This window comes from Nicotiana tomentosiformis, chromosome 4 (assembly GCF_000390325.3).
Source record: "Nicotiana tomentosiformis chromosome 4, ASM39032v3, whole genome shotgun sequence".
Classification (NCBI taxonomy): domain Eukaryota; kingdom Viridiplantae; phylum Streptophyta; class Magnoliopsida; order Solanales; family Solanaceae; genus Nicotiana; species Nicotiana tomentosiformis.
Genome location: NC_090815.1, coordinates 130,274,541 through 130,294,373, shown reverse-complemented (window position 1 = coordinate 130,294,373; position 19,833 = coordinate 130,274,541). Strand labels below are relative to the sequence as shown.

The 19,833-nt window shown below is 36.5% G+C and overlaps 1 protein-coding gene across 3 annotated transcripts; it reads right to left on the bottom strand.

The window, feature by feature from the left end:
• Nucleotides 1-1,212: 1,212 nt before the first annotated feature.
• On the bottom strand, nucleotides 1,213-15,273 carry LOC104118156 (5'-3' exoribonuclease 3). Of its 3 annotated transcripts, none has more exons than XM_009629345.4 (22): nucleotides 14,804-15,273; nucleotides 13,127-13,229; nucleotides 12,626-12,702; nucleotides 12,351-12,542; nucleotides 12,103-12,222; nucleotides 11,929-11,991; nucleotides 11,494-11,643; nucleotides 11,229-11,393; nucleotides 10,191-10,268; nucleotides 9,875-9,961; nucleotides 8,938-9,279; nucleotides 8,614-8,709; nucleotides 6,158-6,253; nucleotides 5,621-5,691; nucleotides 5,131-5,259; nucleotides 4,983-5,059; nucleotides 4,790-4,830; nucleotides 4,485-4,717; nucleotides 3,215-3,319; nucleotides 3,022-3,097; nucleotides 2,324-2,403; nucleotides 1,213-2,220 (listed from the first exon to the last, which is right to left on the bottom strand). In XM_009629345.4, exons 1-22 carry the CDS (start codon nucleotides 15,005-15,007, stop codon nucleotides 1,554-1,556), a joined length of 3,252 nt encoding a protein of 1,083 aa, XP_009627640.1. In that variant the 5' UTR covers nucleotides 15,008-15,273; the 3' UTR covers nucleotides 1,213-1,553. The 3 variants fall into 3 exon arrangements, with proteins under 3 accessions (XP_009627640.1, XP_009627641.1, XP_018633777.1); XM_009629346.4 differs by having other exon boundaries at nucleotides 13,161-13,229; nucleotides 14,804-14,822; XM_018778261.3 differs by lacking the exons at nucleotides 13,127-13,229; nucleotides 14,804-15,273 and having other exon boundaries at nucleotides 12,351-12,538.
• Between the last annotated feature and the right edge of the window lie 4,560 nt (nucleotides 15,274-19,833).

Sequence of the window (19,833 nt, the reverse complement as noted above, 5' to 3'; positions counted from 1 at the left end):
AAATAAAATTCGGGTCGATTTTCAAATTTTCGTTTGCTATAGTTCATGCCATCTGTATTAATCCTCAATAGCTCTTTTTGAATGGACATTTGAGATAGCATCAAGCCGAGCACAAAACAGATCTAGGCTGCTAATAAGGAGGACTGTTAAACCTTCTATCATAGGTGATGCCTTCCCAAGGTCTGGTCTCTTCGATATAGGTACTTCGCTTGCTTGCACGACTTCCTCTTTGCTACGGGCTACCGATATGAATCGCCTAAAATTTTGCGGGTCCATCAAAAAGACCTAATGAACAATAGTCATGGTTTCACCATGGCCGTTCCTCATTTTTTGTCAATTTAGGGGGGAAATGAAATTCGTACGCCATTTGCATGACTCCGGACTACCGGACCGAGTCGCCTAATATTTTGCGGGGACATATTAAATAATCTAATGAATAATTTTCGTGTGTTATACCACGCCATCTGCATGAATCCAGGCTAACGGATCCGAATAGTCTAAAATTTTGCGATGCCATAAAAATGACCTTATGAACGATAGTCATGGTTCAGGCATGACCGTTCCTAGTTTTTTGGTATTTTAGGGCCAACAATTTGAAATTCAAGCCGATTTTAAATTTTCATGTGCTATAGTAGCCTATCAGATCTGAATCGCCTAAAATTTTGTGGGGCCATAAAAATGACCTAATAAACAAATAGTCATGGCTTCGATATGACCGTTTCTCATTTTTGTATTTTAGTGCCAAAAAATTGAAATTCAAGCTGATTTCCAAATTTCCGTGTGATATATAGCCAACGCTATTTGCATGAATTAGGGCTGCCAGATCTAAATCGCCTAAAATTTTATGGGGTTATCAAAAATGTCCTAATGAACAATAGCCATGATTTCTGCATTACCATTCCTTATTTTTTGGCATTTTAGGGCCAAAAAAATGAAATTCGGGCTGATATCCAAATTTTCTAATGCTATAGTTCACACTATCAGAATGAATTCGAGCTACCGAATCAGAATCGCCTAAAATTTTGCGGGGCCATAAAAAATAAGCTTATGAACAATAATCATGGCTTCGACATAATAGTTCCTCTATTTTTGGGCCAAAAGACTGAAATTGTGGCTGATTTTCCAAATTTTCGATGCATAGGAAAGAATATTATATCAGAGTTTCTCTGAATAAACCAAAATAGAAAGGACATTACAAATAAAGCTCAAAGGTCATGAGAAAATTACATCACCTTTATTCATCTAACATTGACCTTTATGGAATACAATGTAATTTTTCAAATAAATGAAGCTCAACTACATCTAATATTGGAAGGAAGAGAAGAATACCAGTAAAGTTCTGTGCTAGAGATCTATATTGTACAACAATACCATGATGACAAGCACCAGAAAGTCGCCTGAACTTACACATTGACACTGCATTTTCTTTCTTGTTCATCTACATGCTTCCGAAAGTATATTGTCTGAAAATTACCCATTACTTGCAAGTTTCTCCCTTCTTTGCAGCAGTGACTTTTCTGTCCTGTGTCGACTTAGCTAAGATGATGACACCTTTAACGGTTATGACCTGAAGATGGGGGCCTTCTATCTCTTCCTCTTCCCAACGCCGAGAAGTGATTACTGGAAGGACGTGGATTACTATACCCTCGAGCAACATTTTGGCTACCTTGAGGGGTCCATCCACCACCCAGTTGGTTATAGCTTCCTGCCACATAAGGTTGATAACTCGTGTAATTGTCATATCCACTCTGCTGCTGGTGAAAATGAGCAACGGGTGGTATTGGTGTTTGGCTGACATACTGCGCACGAGTGGCATGAGAGGAATAACCATATCCAACATTTTGCGTCACCACAGCACTGTGATGTCCATGTCTATGATAATCCCCGCTGGGAGGGACAGGTCGGCCACCCCTCTCATACAGAGGAGGCGGCCTACTATAAGGATCAACAGCAGCTGGGACATAAGATTGGTTATAGCTATGATCATAGTGATACGGCGCAGCTGTGTCATCTCGAGCGGAATACCCAAAACTAGCCCGAACATGTTCCTGACCATTGTATCTGTGAGAGGAAGGAAAAGGACCATGTGTAGCAGGATATGCTGCAGGTTGAGCACGTGCATAATCACCATGACCGCTCCTCATCTGCAAACTATTAGCCACCAGCCTGTGTGCTGCCTCTCCAACGTGACGACCAGAGTTTCCGCCAGGGTGTTGGTTCCTGAAACGAAGTACACAGCAACATAAAATCGAATGGACAAGATAGACATACTAACTGATTGCATCATTCGACATCTTCATCCAATCAACATATAGCAACATACCTTCCATTTTCCCAAGGTTTCCTCCCAGAATCCTCATGCCACAACACGGGATCAGGTTTTATATCACCGAATGTGACCAACTGCATGGTAACAAAGCAGCATTAGTGAGAAAACGAAAGGGCAACTTATACGCTCGGGAGGAGGCGTTTTTTACTTCAACAGGCTGAACAACGGGCACATAAAAAACAACTGTTTTTTTTAAAATTCAATACAAGTCACATATGATTAGGAACATTAGGATACTTACAACAACCATTGTCTACCCCTACATAATGAAATGAGATTCTCTTTCATGAAGAAAAAAAAAGCACAGGAATACGCATCTTTAGGTTGTCCTCAACATACCAGTCCTTTATTAAATTATGCTTCAGGAAAATCACTTTCATGGACTCCTTCTGCCCATAAATTTTATTTCGTAGTATGTAAGAAAATTGAGTCCTAAAATGACTTTGACTAAATCCTAGTGTGATCGTTGAAACTCAAATCTGGGATTATAATAAATATATCAAAAAAGCAGTTTGACCAATAGCTGGTTTGATTATTGAAAAATTAACAAGGAAAAAAAGAATATGGGACAGAGGAAGCATTCACAAAGAAAATCTTAGGATATCCTTCTAGTCAAGGGCACGGTATGGTCTTCCACCATCCGCTCCCCCAAAAATGAAGGGATAAAGTGTGGTTCTCTCGTATCGGATTACCTTCTTTGGGAAAATAACCCCTTTAGGTGGCCGTGTGATATGCTTATGGGGGTCCGGGAGTCTGTATATTGCACATCTGAAAATGCAAGAACGAGAAAGCTGATCAGAAATTATTATTTCTTAAAAACACTAACAGCTGGTCAGTTTGGTCAATTGGTATACAAATGCTGCAGTCAATAGCTAGGTTTCTTACATGACTTGATTGTCCATAATATCTTCCAGCCCATCAATAGGTGATCTAAATATTGGAGGACAAGGATCTCCCATGCAAAGGGATATATAGCCATTCATCCCACCACTGCATGCACCGCTAGAATAAATCAGAAGAGTCCACCAAGGACTTTAACAATTGAGAATCGAACTAGGTTTTATCACAATAGACAATATTGATTTAGTATGCAGAAAAAGACTACAAACAGAAGAATCATTTAGAAAACGGAAAAGGCAGGACCTAGATCAGAAATCGGAGACTTAGACTTCAAATTACGATAAAAGGGGTCCGGGATGATTAACTAGTAAAAACTTGGATAACAAATGACAAACATAACAAGAAGCTCCATAGAGCTCTGAGAAAACTGGAGATACGACCATCTGTCTTCGACACGATCCCCCCCCCCCCCCCCCCAAAAAAAAAAAAAAAGCCGCTCCTATGCTCAGACTGATAAATATATCTACACCATTAGCAACAGCAATACATAGTTTCCATTTTTATATTCACATGCACCTGCATGTGTGATTTGAGCAAGATCAATTGTCTTCACATATACCAGTAGATGAAACAAAATTCACATATGCCAGTAGATGAAACAAGATTCAAGATTAAAAAAATTTAAGAATACCATAAGGAATAGATAGCTTCACATAATATCCAGATAAAGAGTTGAACAACAGCATAAAGGGTGAGTAACAACAACAACCCAGTGGAATCCAACAAGTGGGGTCTGGGGAGGGTAGCGTGTACTCAGATCTTACCCCTACTCCGGAGGAGTAGAGAGGCTGTTTCCGATAGACCCTCGGCTCAAGAAGATGAAAACATAAAGGGTGAGTAACATTTAAGGAATCATTCAATACATGTTCCTGTGTATGAGGGGAAGCAGCAATTGTTTCCAAATATCCTGGTAGACGATTTAAGATTCTAAATTCACAAATTTTATAAACACGGTAGAGTAAGGAACAGATGGGTTTCGTAGATAATCCAGATACTGGGATGAGCAGGACAAGATGAGCAGAATTTGGATATCAATACACCTCCACAGAAAATTGAAAAATGAGATGCCAAATTTAAAGATTTTCTTCTATTGGGCTAATTGCGGCCTTACAACCTAACATCCCTGTTTTCTTCACCAAGAAATGCTCTGAATTTTCATTTTCAGTAACATTTTCTTTTCAACTTCAGTTAATGTCCTTCAAAGTCCAAATTAATAGGCAGTTCATTTACACATAGGTCATGTAGCAAAACAAACCTTGATTTTGGGTCCAAGCGCTCCTTGACTTCAACACGTTCATAGTCTGTAAGCTGCTTACAACGATCATCAAGAGAAAAAATGTATGGAGATAAAGGGTGAGATAATGATACAAAAAGCATATCATTCATCACACTATTTCTTCGTGCTTCTTCCTCCGTCAAGGTATGTTCGACTTTTGCAACCTCTGCAAGGAGCCGGACTTCATCAATGAAAGGTAGCTTGGCAATACCCTTCACATGAAGAAAGATGTCAGTACAAAAATATGAGAATACTGTTCTTAAGAAAATTAATTTAACAAGTACCTGCCATGAAAAGCGCTTCCCATTCATGTCCACCTCAAAATCTGCCAACAACATTAAGGTATGAGATTTCAATTAGAGAGAGAACTTTAAGCAAGACACTATACCGGCAAATGAGATACATGTCATCCTATATAATTAAGTAATTTAACAGATTTACAATCATTACTTCAAAATGAAAAACAAAACGCCGTACCAGTAGGATAGAAATCAATAATGGGCGAGTTTGGGTCTGTCATCAATTGCCTGTACTGTACAGGAAGAGCATGTGCACTGCATATAAAACTAGTTAGCACCCTCAAGGAAGACATATAGTTTGAAAACACAAAAAGTGAGGTATAAACCTGGCAGCAGGAAAAACTCCTAACAGCTGATTGAATGGTTTGAATGGAGAACCTAGTTCAAAGGTGATATTCAACTCCCCAAGATCCTTGAGGTCAGAAGCAAAAGGAGCATAATGATAAGGATAAAACCTGCAGCGGAAAAACTTAAGCAATGAAACCGGGAACACAACAAGTGTTTTGCACAGCATGTTTGATCTTATCAATGTCCATATCATTTTTGATCTCTAGCACAATGATCGTTCCAGTGTTTAAAGCAGAAGAAGAATAAGAAAAAACATTCTCCATGGAAACATGAAGCACAAAACATAGCATGTTAAGTAAAAGATTAAACTGTCAACTATAACAAAATATGACCAGCAAATGTGGACAGAACTTAACATATTATGCAAAGACCTATGCACAATGATATTAGTTAGCACACCATTCATGTGATATCATAGATCCACATGCATGCACGAAAAAACTCCAGCATCACAAAGGGAGAATTTACCATTGCCAGGAACAAACGCCTTCATAATAATAGTGCATAACCCAGCACAGCCCTTCTGTGTATTTCAAGACCTAATAAGATGAAAACCAAGTTAAGATGAGACTGAAATCACCTTCTTATGGATGCAGATGTATAACAAAACTAAACCTTGCTCAATTGCCTAAGACAGCCAATAATTCTTTGAGAAAACAATCCATGGATTTTAGCCTCGAGAGCTGAAGCGTGCAGTCATTTTAGGCCCCGCTATCATTGTTGAGTCTAAATATAGCATCGGGGAATCTAGAAACTACCAGGCATTGATCTATTCAAGACCCATCTAATACTATAAAAGCCATCAGAGTGCGCCTCTCACGTGGAAAAATAGCTCAAAAGAATCGGATATTCTGATATCTAAAAGTAAATTGAGCTACATATGCACCATGTTTAACTCAGAATGCACCAGATTATCTAATCAAAGATGTCGAGTTCTAAAGTTCCAACCATCCAAATGTTTTACCTTCATCAGTAAAGATGCTACTCAAGTTTCAGATAACTTACAACGTCCTTTCGTACTTCTTCCATCTCCTCAGGTGTCTTCGCAGAAAATTTTTCCTCATAATACCTTTCCTTCCACCCTGGCACTCCCAGTTTGATCTGTAAAAACAAATCAGATAGCGGTTCAATATAAATCTGTAAATGACAACAATATCAAATTGCACCAATTGACTTGTAGTCATTTTAAAAAATATCAAGAATTATAAGTTCCCAAGATCTAAATTGAAAGGAAAAAAACAGCCTTAGTTGGGCTGTCTGGCATTGGGGCTCTTATTTAATAACCGTTAAAATGCCTTCCAAGCATTCCGTGATCAGAATCTCAGGTACTTAGGTGGAAGACATCTACTTTCATGTAATCTTGATAATCATCATACTCTCAGAGCATTTCGCAGCAGTGCTTTTAAATTTTTCAATAAGACAAAAGTGATTACCATCATGTATTCTTATGGAAATACGTATAGCTAGATCACTCTAGCATATCTTGCATTTTTGAGAGAGGTAACTATCTCATATATATGTTTTAGCACAAAGGGTGTGTAATAGCCATATTACAATTTCAAAAGACACAAGTATGCCCTTGTTCTTCTTACAAGGACCGCATGATGTCAAACAGTGAATCCAGCATATCTTGCATTTACCATATTAATTCACCAACACAGCCATTTTAACGATTTTCTACACTAAACTGATTCTAAGGCTTCTTCTGCATATCAACTTCCAGACAAACTTGAAAAGCACATCATGCTGACGCTTGTTAGCTTTGGTTTTTCGGGCCCTACATGCGCCAAATGCATCACTTTCTGACTTGTATATTATAGCTAAGAATTTGACAATTGGTATAGGCTTGACTGGAAATCTCATTAATAGACATGTAAAACTTGACTAAAAAGCCTTGACTAGTGAGACTCTGCAATTAAACCTGCTATTCCCTCTATGCTGCATTAACTTGATGTAGGTTAACTTTACAAATTCAGTATAAGAATGGAACAATGATTAACATCGTTCTCATAAAATCAAAATTATTGGTTTTGAATTACATCACATATGTAATACATTATCAACTCCAAAACTCAAAAAATCCAATTGTTTGACTACATAAATAGTAAGTGGATTTTAAAAATGACACATGGAGTAGCATTTTCCAAGAGCCATATATCTTATAATGCGACCAAAATAGCAGCTTTCAGTAAAATTTCTTTTCCTAAACTCTTGGCCGACGAAAGTGGGATTGGACGTTAGGCTTGAATCACATGTCATCCCCAAGAGGGACAGTTTCAAGTACCTTGGGTCGGTAATTCAGGGGAGATCGACGAGGATGTCACACACCGTATACTGTATAGGTGTGTGGTGGATGAAGTGGAGGTTAGCGTCTGGAGTCCTGTGTGACAAGAAAGTGCCACCGATCCTCAAAGGTAAATTTATAGAGCGGTGGTTAGACCGATCATGCTGTATGGGGCTGAGTGTTGGCCAGTTAAGAACTCACATATCCAGAAGATAAAAGTAGCTGAAATGAGGATGTTGAGGTAGATGTGCGGGCATACTAAGATGAATAAGATTAGGAATGAATATATCCGGGAAAAGTGGGCGTGGCCCCCATGGATGACAAGTTGCGGGAAGCAAGGCTCAGATGGTTAGGGCACGTTCAGAGGAGAAGCCCAGATGCGCCGGTGAGGAGGTGTGAGCGGCTGGCTTTGGTGGGTACGAGGAGAGGAAGAGGGCGGCCTAAGAAGTATTGGGGAGAGGTGATCAGGCAGGACATGGTGTGGCTTCATATTACCGAGGACATGATCCTAGACAGGAAGTTATGGAGGTCGAGTATTAAGGTTGTAGGGTAGGGTTCAGAGGAGAAGCCCAGATGCGCCGGTGAGGAGGTGTGAGCGGCTGGCTTTGGTAGGTACGAGGAGAGGAAGAGGGCAGCCTAAGAAGTATTGGGGAGAGATGATCAGGCAGGACACGGGGTGACTTCATATTACCGAGGACATGGCCCTAGACAGGAAGTTGTGGAGGTCGAGCATTAAGGTTGTAGGGTAGGAGGAAGTTGTGCATATTTCTACGGCGCACCAGAGTGAGGCTAGTCTGTTAGGATTTAGTCTTAGACCGTTAGTGGTTAATGTTGAGTCACACTACTCTTTCGTTCCCCTTACTGTCGGGCTTTATCTATTGGTTATTGTTTTGTTGTTCATCTATTTTCTAGTTCTGGTGATGTTATTCGTTTCATGGTTTCTATTGATGGTACTGATGTATTGTCTCTTTTCGTCTTCTTGGGCCGAGGGTCTTTCGAAAACAGCATCTCTACCCCCTCGGGGTAGGGGTAAGGTCTGCGTACACACTACCCTCCTCAGACCCCACTAGTGGGATCTCACCAGGTCGTTGTTGTTGGATCACTTCCAGCCCTAATGCTACTACCAACTTGACCTTAAAGTCCGTAAAAGCTTATGGGAAATATGTTATTTTCGCACCTTGTCTTCCTCGGGATGCTCTGAATTAAAAACGTCATTCTTCTCACGGATCAACTTGTTTAGTTTTGTTTTCAGCTCTTCTTTGTTTTCTAATACCTGATGTCACAACCAAAAGAATTATGTTAGATGATATTCAAAAATGTCAAAGGAATGAAAGCAATACATACAGAAAATCAAGACCAAAAGGTCAAATAACGGTATAACATTATACACTCCTATAAGACAGCTAAACAAAGCTAAGTCTATCAGATACTAGTTAGTCCTAAAGAATGGCTGGACTAAGAATTACATTAAAAATGCCTCTGCCTAAGAAGGAAAACATACTTCTATTTCAAGGCTATTCTCAGCTTCAACAATTGCAGCTCCTATCGTGGCCCCAGAACTCAAACGTGCAACTTTTTTGGCACTAACAACAGATCCTTTTTCATCAACAGTCCCAGAGTGCTCGCTCTGAATGTCAAGGATTGAAAGACTTGATGTGCCATGCCGAAGTTGGTCACGTCTTGAAGTTCCCCCCGGTTGATAGGGAGAAGGCGAAGGACCTGAAGCAAGCCGCGAACCACCAAACCGAGCAACTGGAACCAAAGATTCAGGTTCAGCTTGAGGAGCGGAGTCATCTCCTCTTTTTGACTGTGCCTTTTCACGCTTGATTCTCTCAGATTGTCTCTAGAAGAAATAAAACCACATAAAAGTGAACTGTAGGTCCCAGTTACATGCAATAGGAGGCCGGCACTCAAAAGTACCTATTTTAATAGATAATGTGACTAGCAAGCAATCAAAAGGACAAAGTCCTAGCTACAAGCGAGGATACTTTAGAGAGCTTGAGAACAAAAAATGATCGAAAGCATCATTTCAACGAAGATTGTGCACTAGAATAGAATAGAAAGGTTTAATTGTAGAATACCACTTTGAATAATGGTAATTCTGTATTGAAGCTAGTAGCAAAGTCGCCACTAAATTTACAACATTTTGAAAAATAAATTAGTGCCACTAACAATGCTACAAGGGTTTTTCACAGATCATGAATCCCAAGTCCCAAGAAATTCCACTCTCCTTTCCTCTTTTTTGTCCTCTTCTCGTTATCAATTTCTTAATTGATGAACGGAAACAGGACAGAGCAGCAAGTTAACCTTTTCATGTTAAGATACTACTCAAGTTCAAAATCAAAAGAAAATGTTCTGCAATGAACTGAAGGCAATGAAGGCAGGTTCTTTTTTTAAGTTCCGAAGAAAATGCAATGAATGGTCAGACAAGAGCAGACCTGATGTAAGCGAGCTCTTTTCTGGAATATCTTATCTTCATACGATCCCACAGCCTGAATAAAATGCTCCACCCTGCTAAGATTTGGCTGGAAAAGTAGCAAAAGAATCAAATCACATATATAAGTAAAAGTTCCAAGAATAACTTGGTACATGGATTTTAACCAGGAAATATTTAGATCTGTGAGCCTTTGGCAAACAATCAAATACCTGGCTACCATCGGTTAGATATAAGTAAAAGTTCCAAGAATAACTTGGTACATGGATTTTAACCAGGAAATATTTACATCTGTGAGCCTTTGGCAAACAATCAAATACCTGGCTACCATCGGTTAGATACCCTCCCATAGACTTAAACTCCTTCTTATAAACAGCCAGCAACAAGTTTATTGCACCCTGAACAGGAGGAATATAAACAAAAATGAAGAAAATCATAGCACAATTTTCCCAAAAAAAATTCAATAGACAATTCTAAGGATTCTAAGGGGATAGAGACCTTATTACTGCATTCCAGTAAGAATATACATCAAACAGATTCTCCAAAACAAAACATCAAGAAAAATTATAAGTTCATGTTATCTAGCTGAAGAGGGGAAACAGAAAGAGAAGTGATTAATCAGTGGCCTGCCATGAGCTAAAACAGGGGAGAAAAGATCTTTCCAAGCTGGCAAGTTAAAACCTCCAGATCATCATTAGTTGTTTTGATCTTTCTTACCTTTCAGCTGTTAGTTCTCTTTCGACTATACCCCCTTTCCCTGGGGGGGGCTCAAAGCAAAGCTATGTTTTGCCTATTCTAGAGGCATGTAGCACCATTTAATACATAAATGCTCCTAAGCTAGCTTTTCATCTAAATGAAAAGGTTAACACGTGTTCCTTTCATATAAATCAGTCACACACACGTGTGATGATAAATAATAATTTATGTCATCTATTATTCTTATCATTTTCACAGTTTCTCCTTCAAGGCCAATCAACATATCATTATCGCAACATTAGGCTATTAAGATCTACTAAGCAAAATGGAGGAATTCCTGTGACCATTTTTCCCCAAAATGTATTCACCACAGACCATCTCTTACCTATTGAAAGATCACTAGTTGATCTTTCCATCAAAGTTAGCACTCGGAATCTTTGAATCAAAATCTTAAGTTTAGTTTTCAAAATGAAACAAATCATTGGCTCAACAAAAGAGATAGACAACACCGCATGATACAAATCTTTTTTCGTGGCAAGTGTACAATATAAAGCTTGGTTTTATTTTACTTCTTTGTTTAGCTAGTCACAAGTACAGTTCGGGGGCAACGCACAACTATAAGATATAGAAAACAAGGGAAACCAAATCCAGAAAGTACAGACCTCACGGATCTCAAGTGTAGGCATATGTGGGAGAAAATCATTGCCAACAAAGAAACAAATAAATATGAAGTCATCAATGATCCGCTCGAGATCAATCTCAAATGGAGGATTCGGAATTCTCATATCATATTCTAAATACTCCCGCAAAGTCCATATGTTGAGGAACTGCAACAGATGCACAAGATTAGGAAAGCGAATTCCAGATATTACTAGTAAATAACAACTTAAAAATCTATTTTTCGTACACAGAAAACTCAAATGTTACCTGGAAAGGTTTTTTTGCCACAACCTCAGCATCGCCTTTCTCATCAAATTCTCCTGCTTTTCGTTTTGCCTTTCCTTCGCAATCTGCAGCTAAGTGACCCATTTGACCACAAAGGAAACACTTATCCTGCTGACCTGGAGTAAATACAACCTGACACGGAGATGCAAGATTCGTCAAATAAGAGGCAAAGTAAAATACAGAGCATACGACTTCTAAAAAGAGATTCGCAATATGACAAAATGTTATGCTGAAGAAGAACCAGAAACAACATCAACAATTTTAAGAACAATGAGGTTACGCGAGGGTTCTTTGTGAACCCTTATAAAAAATAGGGTTCTTTGTGAACATAAAAACTCCAGTTTTCTTTTCAAAATCATTTAAAACCAAAATGTTCACATGTGTAACTAGAGAACATAAACAAGTCGAACATTAAACCTCTCTGAGTATCGAGAAGTGAACTTCATGAGTAGCCAAACCCAACATGATTAGATCTGCATCCTGTCATGTGAAACCAGAATCAGATATGTAAGTTATCTAACATTAACTTCAAGAAATCATAGAGAAGAGTTCTGAATACAAATTGCAAGTAATTCAAAAGATAAGACATACCAAACCATAAAGACAATGGCGTGTATTTGGGTCATAACCAGGAAGATTTCTTTGAAGGCGAATATAGGACATAATTTTATGCTCCCCCTCACCAGGAACATTTGCATCAGACAGTATAACCTTCAAACAGTAGTTGAAATAATAAGCACGGAATAAGTTCAACATCATAGACAGGGTAAACACACAAGAGTATTCAGAGAAAACAGACAACGAAAACTAGAAACAGAAAGGATTTGCATCAAGGATACCTTAACGTTTTTCCATCCTGGATCATGGTTTAGTCTAAGATGAATGTAGTACTGAAGAGCAATTGATAATGTGCCCATGAATGGAGTCCCAGGAGTGATGACATTTGAATCAAAAACTTGTGATTCTTGTTTAGGGGGAAGTTTCCTGCCCTCTCTCTCGAATTCCTCCCGCAGCTTTGCCTCCTCGGCTGCCTAAAAAAGATTCCATGAGATAGAACCATAAAACATTTCGAAGTTGACAATATATCCCTAGAGAAATTCAATAGTGCATGTACCGCATCTGCTGCATCTTTTGCTGCTCTAAAACGTCTAGATCTCTGCTGATTCATTTTTGCCCTAGGTGCAACACCATCTACCACAGATATCAGTCAATAATTAGAACTGAAATAGAACAATCGACTTATAAATATGTTAAATACAACGATTAACTGTAAGGAATATCAAAATATTAGAAATGGAATGTGTGCACGTATGTATATACATGTCGAAACTATGAATATGAGACATAACTTGATGAATTTTTTTTATGATGAAAAATGAGACATAATTCAAACCTGTAGAGGGGTTATGATCTTAGAAGTAGGAAATCGGTTTTAAGAAGTGAATTAACATGCATGTTAAATCCCTTTTGCAATACCATTTTCCTTTATTTCCTATTTACAAAATTTTGAGAAGATTTTTCTTTTCCATCATCCAGCTTCCTGTTCTGAAATACATTTTAACCTAAATACATCATCCATACTATCATTAAAAGGCATTTCGACCTTATTACCCACCAATAGCCATATATAGCAGCTTTCGAGGACGCACCATAGAGAAAAGCCTGTCTATGTAGTCAAACATGCACTGAAAGACCTCCTCAAATGTCGTTGGAGAGGGCTGCATAAGAAATTATAGTAAGCTAGAAGACAATGCAGAAGAGATAAAAGTAACATACACATCAATCATCACACAGACATAAACCAAAAGGCCAGCATCGTCCAATAGTATCCAATATGATTCAAAATTGGCCATAAACTAGCACAACTTTCCCACCCTCTTTTTATATTTCCCCTTTAATTAAAACAGGATAGAGGGATGGATATTAGGACAAATTCTGTAGTTCAACTACAACATCCAAAGGGGAACGAACCAATTGACGCAGGCAGTCCAGAAATTTATAATTATAAATATAGACAGAGTTTTGACAAAATAAAAGCCGTCGTGTTCCACAACAAAAGCTTCTATCAACTTCTATACGTCTAAAAGCTATTGTGAAAGTAGATAGGTTTCTCCCTAGAAAAGCTCTCACCAGCAACATTAAAGCAGTAGAAAACTAAGAAAGGCGTGCCCAAACTCATTTTCTATGAAAACATTTGTTTCTTTGAACAAAAACTGGCAAACTCTATTAGCCTCTGACTGGAAAAAAGAAGTCCAGAATGGACACATCCTTTTGCAACACCAGACTCTTTCTCTATATACATTCTTGCTACAAAAATTAATATGATCCATGCTAAAATGGATAGGAAAATAGCAGCAAAGCAGTGAGAAATCTCCATTTTGACATTTTTCATTTAAATAGAATCTTCTAGATTAATACACAGGCGTGTTTTTTCTATAATGTAATACACAAGCATGTTCTAAAGTAAAATGAAATTGATCCTTTCAAACAATCAATCAATATATGGCTCAATCCCAAATTATCTCGGGTCCACTATATAAATCTTGTTTTACTATTTTTACGGTGGCCTCAACCTACTGCCAGCAATGCATCTTTCCGCCACCAACAGGATATATCTACATAAACAGCTTATTTTATTTAAAAGGCATATATACATTGAGAAGACATTGCTCGTCCCAAAGTTCTTGACTCAGCTAAGAGGCACTTCTTTAGCATTTTATTACAGCAGAAAAAGTTGACAGACATCGTCATGGCTCCAAGTTAAAATAACAAAAAAGCAATCTCTCGCATTACCTACCAAAAAGCTTTAAATTTCCTTCTTGTTCCTTACACTCAGAAACTACAAATTTTGGCTTTTTTTTATGATGGTGGTTTCTGGGCCAGCTTGTGCTGTACCTCGACTACTCAACCGGGGACCTGCTATCTCCCACCAGCAGGTACCGGGGAAATGTCTACCAAGCATATGCAGATGGGAAGAAATTGCGTAGCGTTTTTGGCCTCCGCTGGGATCCAAACGTGAGTGTCCTCGTGGTTCTGCTCCCACTTCATAGATCACACCCTTAGGTGCACCTGGGAGCAAAATTCTTCCTGTTTTTAAATGAATTATTGAACAAAAAACAGGCCATACATAATGTACCCACATTGCTAGTCAATTGTACAAACATTCAAAAACAATTCGAAATCACAACAAGCAAACTATCAACTTTATTACCGAAATTTTAAACCCAAATAAACTAGCTATAGAATTTAACGAAAACTTAACTTAATAAAAATCAAGAGTTAAAAAACGTACTCTGTCTTCAGGGTGAAAACATGGATGGATGATACCATTCATATCAAGGTACAGATTATCATATTCAATTTTGTTCGGATTAGGTTTACTCGTATCCACTGGAATTTTCACGCCTTCAATAACAACGGCCTCTTCTTCTATCACATCCACAATAACCATTTGATACTTCTCAGCTAACCATCGGTAAAATGCTGGAACTCCCATTGCTATGGTAATCTCAAATTCCCCTCAATTTACTTTCACAATTACAAGTACTAAATTCAGTGAAACTAAAATCGAGAACTTGACCAAAGGAGAAGAAAATTTTAGAAACCAAGCCCTAACCCTAACCCTAACCCTAGATAGGAGTAGGAGAGACGTTAAGGGGGAAGAATATGCGAATAAAGATGGCGGGCTCCGATTTCTGATCCAGTAGAGTAAATGGATCTTTAGGGCACAGAAAGGAGGTATTAAGACAATAATACTCTTTATGGAAATAAGAGATTAGGAGAAAGAGTGGGGCTGTTTTTGTACTTGTACACGAGCGCGGGTCGTTAGTAAGTCGGTACTTGATTGTTCCGTTCCGGGTACGGACTGTGATTACTTGTTATACACTTATAGCCTCTTTGGTCAAGCTCCCAAAAGTATTTTTTTGGCCAAAAGTGATTACTTGTTATACACTTATAGCCTCTTTGGTTAAGCTTTTTTTTTGCCCAAAAATTGAGGTGTTTGGCCAAACTTTTAGATAGAAAAAAATATTTTTAAGAAGTAGAAACAACTTTTGAGAAGCAAAAAAAAGTAGTTTCTATCCAAAAGCACTTTTCTGAGAAGAACTTTTGAGAAAAATACACTTAAAAGCAATTTTCAAAAGCTTGACCAAACATTAATTACTGCTCAAAAGTACTTTTTAAATTAATTAGCAAAACACAAAATGTTTCTCACCAAAAGCACTTTTTTGAAAAGTACTTTTGAGAAAAACACTTCTCAAAATAAGTTGATTTTACAAGTTTAGCCAAACAACCTATTATGGGTCGTTTTGTAGAATGCATTTAGAGAAAATAATGTATGCATTAGCTTTTGGTGCAAACTGCTTCTCACCAAAGCACTTTTTTGAAAAGTGCTTTTGAGAAAAACACTTCTCAAAATAAGCTGATTTTAGAAATTTGGTCAAACAGGCTATTAGGGGTCGTTTTGTAAAATACATTTAGAAAAAATAATGCATGCATTAGCTTTTGGTATTACTAATTCCTTTTTCAACCTATGTATTACTAATGCGGGTATTAGTTATATAACCTATTTGGTATTATCCTAAGTATAATTATGGTATTAGCAATACCAAGGCTATTAATGCATGCATTCACATAGTTAAAGACAAAATTGTACTTAAAGTCCCTTAAAGCTAAAGAATATGGAGGGCATTTTTGTAAACAACTAATTTTCTTAAAAATTATGCAATGTATTTTAACTTTTAATACACCACGTCAAACAGTGGATAAGAAGTAATATGTGCATAACTAATGCTTGCATTACTAACTCATACATTACTAATACACTCATTACTAATACACCTTATTCAACATTATTTTTATACACCCTACCAAACGAGCCCGCGTAGCTTGCTAGTCCAATATATCTTCGTGCAGCTTTAGTACAAAAGATATACATTCATATTCCTTACTTAAAATGGAAACGTACTTGACTAGAAGTCTAGAATATAAGCCCTTTTATTAATAGTTAAAGGAGTTTTAACTCTTGTGAGTGTGTAAAAGATCCATCATTTCTTTCATTATTTGTTAAGTGTAATACCGACAACTATATGATATTGTCTTGTGTTCCGTTGTGGTGTGTAATTATGTAATTTGTTAGTCGAGTTGCACTTGATTTAAACGAAAGAAGAAATCTTTCTAGCGATTCAGATGGAATATTGTATCAAAAATTTTCATGATTTTATTTGTCCAAATAAATGGACGAAGATTGGTCATAAATAAAATATACCGATCAAAACAATGCACAAAACTCCATTGTTCTATATATATATTTAATTATGATAATTACAAGCGACACTCAATATGGGTTTATATACTCTTCAAGTCTATCTTGTGCAAAATTTTCTAAAAGCAAAGCGTTACATAATTTGGGATGAGAGATAGTATGCTTCTTATATAGGTTAATGCTCAACTATCTTTGCATATGTTCTTCTAGGTTATTTGGTTGATTTGTTGTTTTATGAAATAACTTATTACTCATTTTACAAGTGGATGTTCTATATCAATTATGTCATTTTTCTGCATATATAGCTTGTACCTCTGTTATTCAGAAGAAGACTGAAACCTAAATTTGAAGTTCAAGAATAAAAACTAACGTCAAAAGTCAAAACCACGGTTAAATGGTTTGTGTAGCAATCTTGAGACCTTCATATAGATCGAAGAATTAACCTAAATAGTTGTCTACTCAGCCGCAAAAATTAAAAATAGCTAGTGAATAACAGTGAAAGCCATTCTATATATAATTCATGTATATATATATATATATATATATATATATATATATATATATATATATATATATATATTATAATGTGCATATCGACTAGAAAAATAAACAGTAAATCCAGCTGGTTATTTATGTAAGGGGTTTTTACACGCTTGATCCTTTTTTTAACTATAATTTTAAAAAATAGCATCATTTATTATTTATTACATAAAGAGCACTTTTTCATTATTAGCATATTATAGAAATTAAGCTCAACATTTAATAAGTAAACTGACCCACTGATCACATGAAGTACTTTTTTTGTCCATCTCCATTCTCTCTTTCCAACATTCATCTTCTTCACTCCATTTTTGAAAATCTAATGCATATGTGAATGTCACATAAATTCAAGATGTATTGATTTATACGTCTTTTATACTTTTCATATCAAGTATTACTTTAATTCAAAATGTATTTTTATGTATATAATTTTTGTATATTTATTTGTAAAGTGCCATCTTATTTTGAGATGTATTTTTAATGTATATTTCAAATATATTTTACATGTCAAGTGCCATTTAAATTCATGATGTATTTTTATGTATATTTATATGTGATCTTAATTAAATTTAAGATATTTTTTTTTATGTATATCTCACATGTCTAAGTGTCATCTTAATTGAAGATGTATTTGTTATGTATATTTTTATATATTTTATATGTATTAATTTAATGTATATTTTTTATATATACGTTTTGTATATATTAACATATATTATTATCAAAGTAAGATCTTTATGTTAAAAACGGAAGAAAGAAGAAAGAGAAAAAACTTAAGAAAGATAATTAAAAAGAAAACGAATAGAACAAATTTAGAAAATATATTGGCTTCGATAGAAAATAAAATTAAGAAGATGAAGAAAAATAAGGAAAGCTAATAGATAAAGAGAAAAAAAAAAAGGCATGATTTTTGTATAAAGAATTATTGACTTTCCATTCAAATTGCTTATGTTTAAGGATTAATAGTTAATATTCCTATTTTAATGAAACTGTGTGCTACAAATATAAATATTTTCCTGCCACGGCTGTAATATTGAGTTTCATGCTAAGAATTTGTTATATTTCTTTTTAACTGTGATAGTTAGTTCCCTAAGATTTTTGGGGGGATTTGCATTTATACCCAGTTTTTTGGGTCATATTTTAACATATACCCACTTTGCAAATAAAATTGCAAGCGTACCCACTTTTCGGGTAACTTCAGGCATACGTGCCTGAAGTAGTAAAAATTTATGTCTGAAGTTTGAACTTCATAATTTTTTGTCTGAAGTGTAGCCTTGTCAAAGCAAAACTTGAGATATTTTTGCTTGAAGTTTGGCCCAACTTGCAAAGGCAATCACACAAACTTCAGTTCATAGTGCAAGGGAAAACTTTAGTTTCCCCTCACTTCATAGTGCAAACTTCAGACAAATTAGTCTGAAGTCTTCAATTTATAGTGCAAACTTCAGGAACTTCAGTTCATAGTGCAAGGGCAAACTTTAGTTTCCCCTCACTTCATAGTGCAAACTTCAAACAAATTAGTCTGAAGTTCTTCAGTTTGTAGTGCAAACTTCAGGAACTTCAGTTCATAGTGCAAGGGCAAACTTCAGTTTTCCCTCACTTCATAGTGCAAACTTCAGACAAATTAGTCTGAAATTTTTCAATTTGTAGTGCAAACTTCAGGAACTTCAGTTCATAGTGCAAGAGCAAACTTCAGTTTTCCCTCACTTCATAGTACAAACTCCAGACAAATTAGTCTGAAGTTCTTCAATTTGTAGTGCAAACTTCAAGACAAATTAACTTTTCAGTGTAACTAAGAGTTGGTTTGGCATCACATCGGACTTTACCTCATGGGGAATTCTTTATGTTCTTCATACTAGATTTGGAACCTATGTATATTCAGTATGAGATAAACACATAACAAGATGAACTATAAAGTATCTATTGCACTCTAGATGCATTTGGATTTGTATCTTGAGCTTGCAAAATAAAGGATTGTAAAATTTACAGAAACCCACGTTTTATCTCGATGCACAGGGTTTCTGAATTAAAATAGAGAACAATAACAATAATCTATTTTGTCATTTTATGACAGTATTTGATCAAATGTAGGTTAAGTTGTTAATTTGACTTCACATTTTATTAGTGAATATATTAAAGATGTGGTCGAAAAGTTAATTTGATAGACAAGAAGAGGAGGAAGAAAGGAGCGCATAGGCCAGGAGGAAGAAGATGAGGCGTTTGAAGTTGTTAAAATTAGGGTATAGGTTAAATAGTTTTAAAAATATGGGTATATGTTAAATGGGGGCGACCAAATAGAACGCCCGTGTAATTTTTACAAATTTTTGCTACTGAGGGATCCATTAGCCTTTCGATGTTGGATCTCACGAGGGCCCATCAACAATTTGGATGTTTGATGGGCTTCAAGTTAGTCTGTTCCACCATCATAAACATCACTTAAAATGGAGTTCTTTAGAAGCTTCTATTAAGTTCGAAGAATTAACTCAAATAGCCGTCCACCTAATCTCTTAAACTAAAAATAT

Excerpts from the sequence above, each read along its gene's own strand:
- LOC104118156 (XM_009629345.4), bottom strand. The coding sequence starts at position 15,007 with ATGGGAGTTCCAGCATTTTACCGATGGTTAGCTGAGAAGTATCAAATG. Across the intron at positions 12,223-12,350 it reads CAGGATGGAAAAACGTTAAG|GTTATACTGTCTGATGCAAA; the intron begins GTATCCTTGATG and ends TACTGTTTGAAG. Across the intron at positions 5,060-5,130 it reads GGAGTTTTTCCTGCTGCCAG|TGCACATGCTCTTCCTGTAC; the intron begins GTTTATACCTCA and ends TTTTATATGCAG.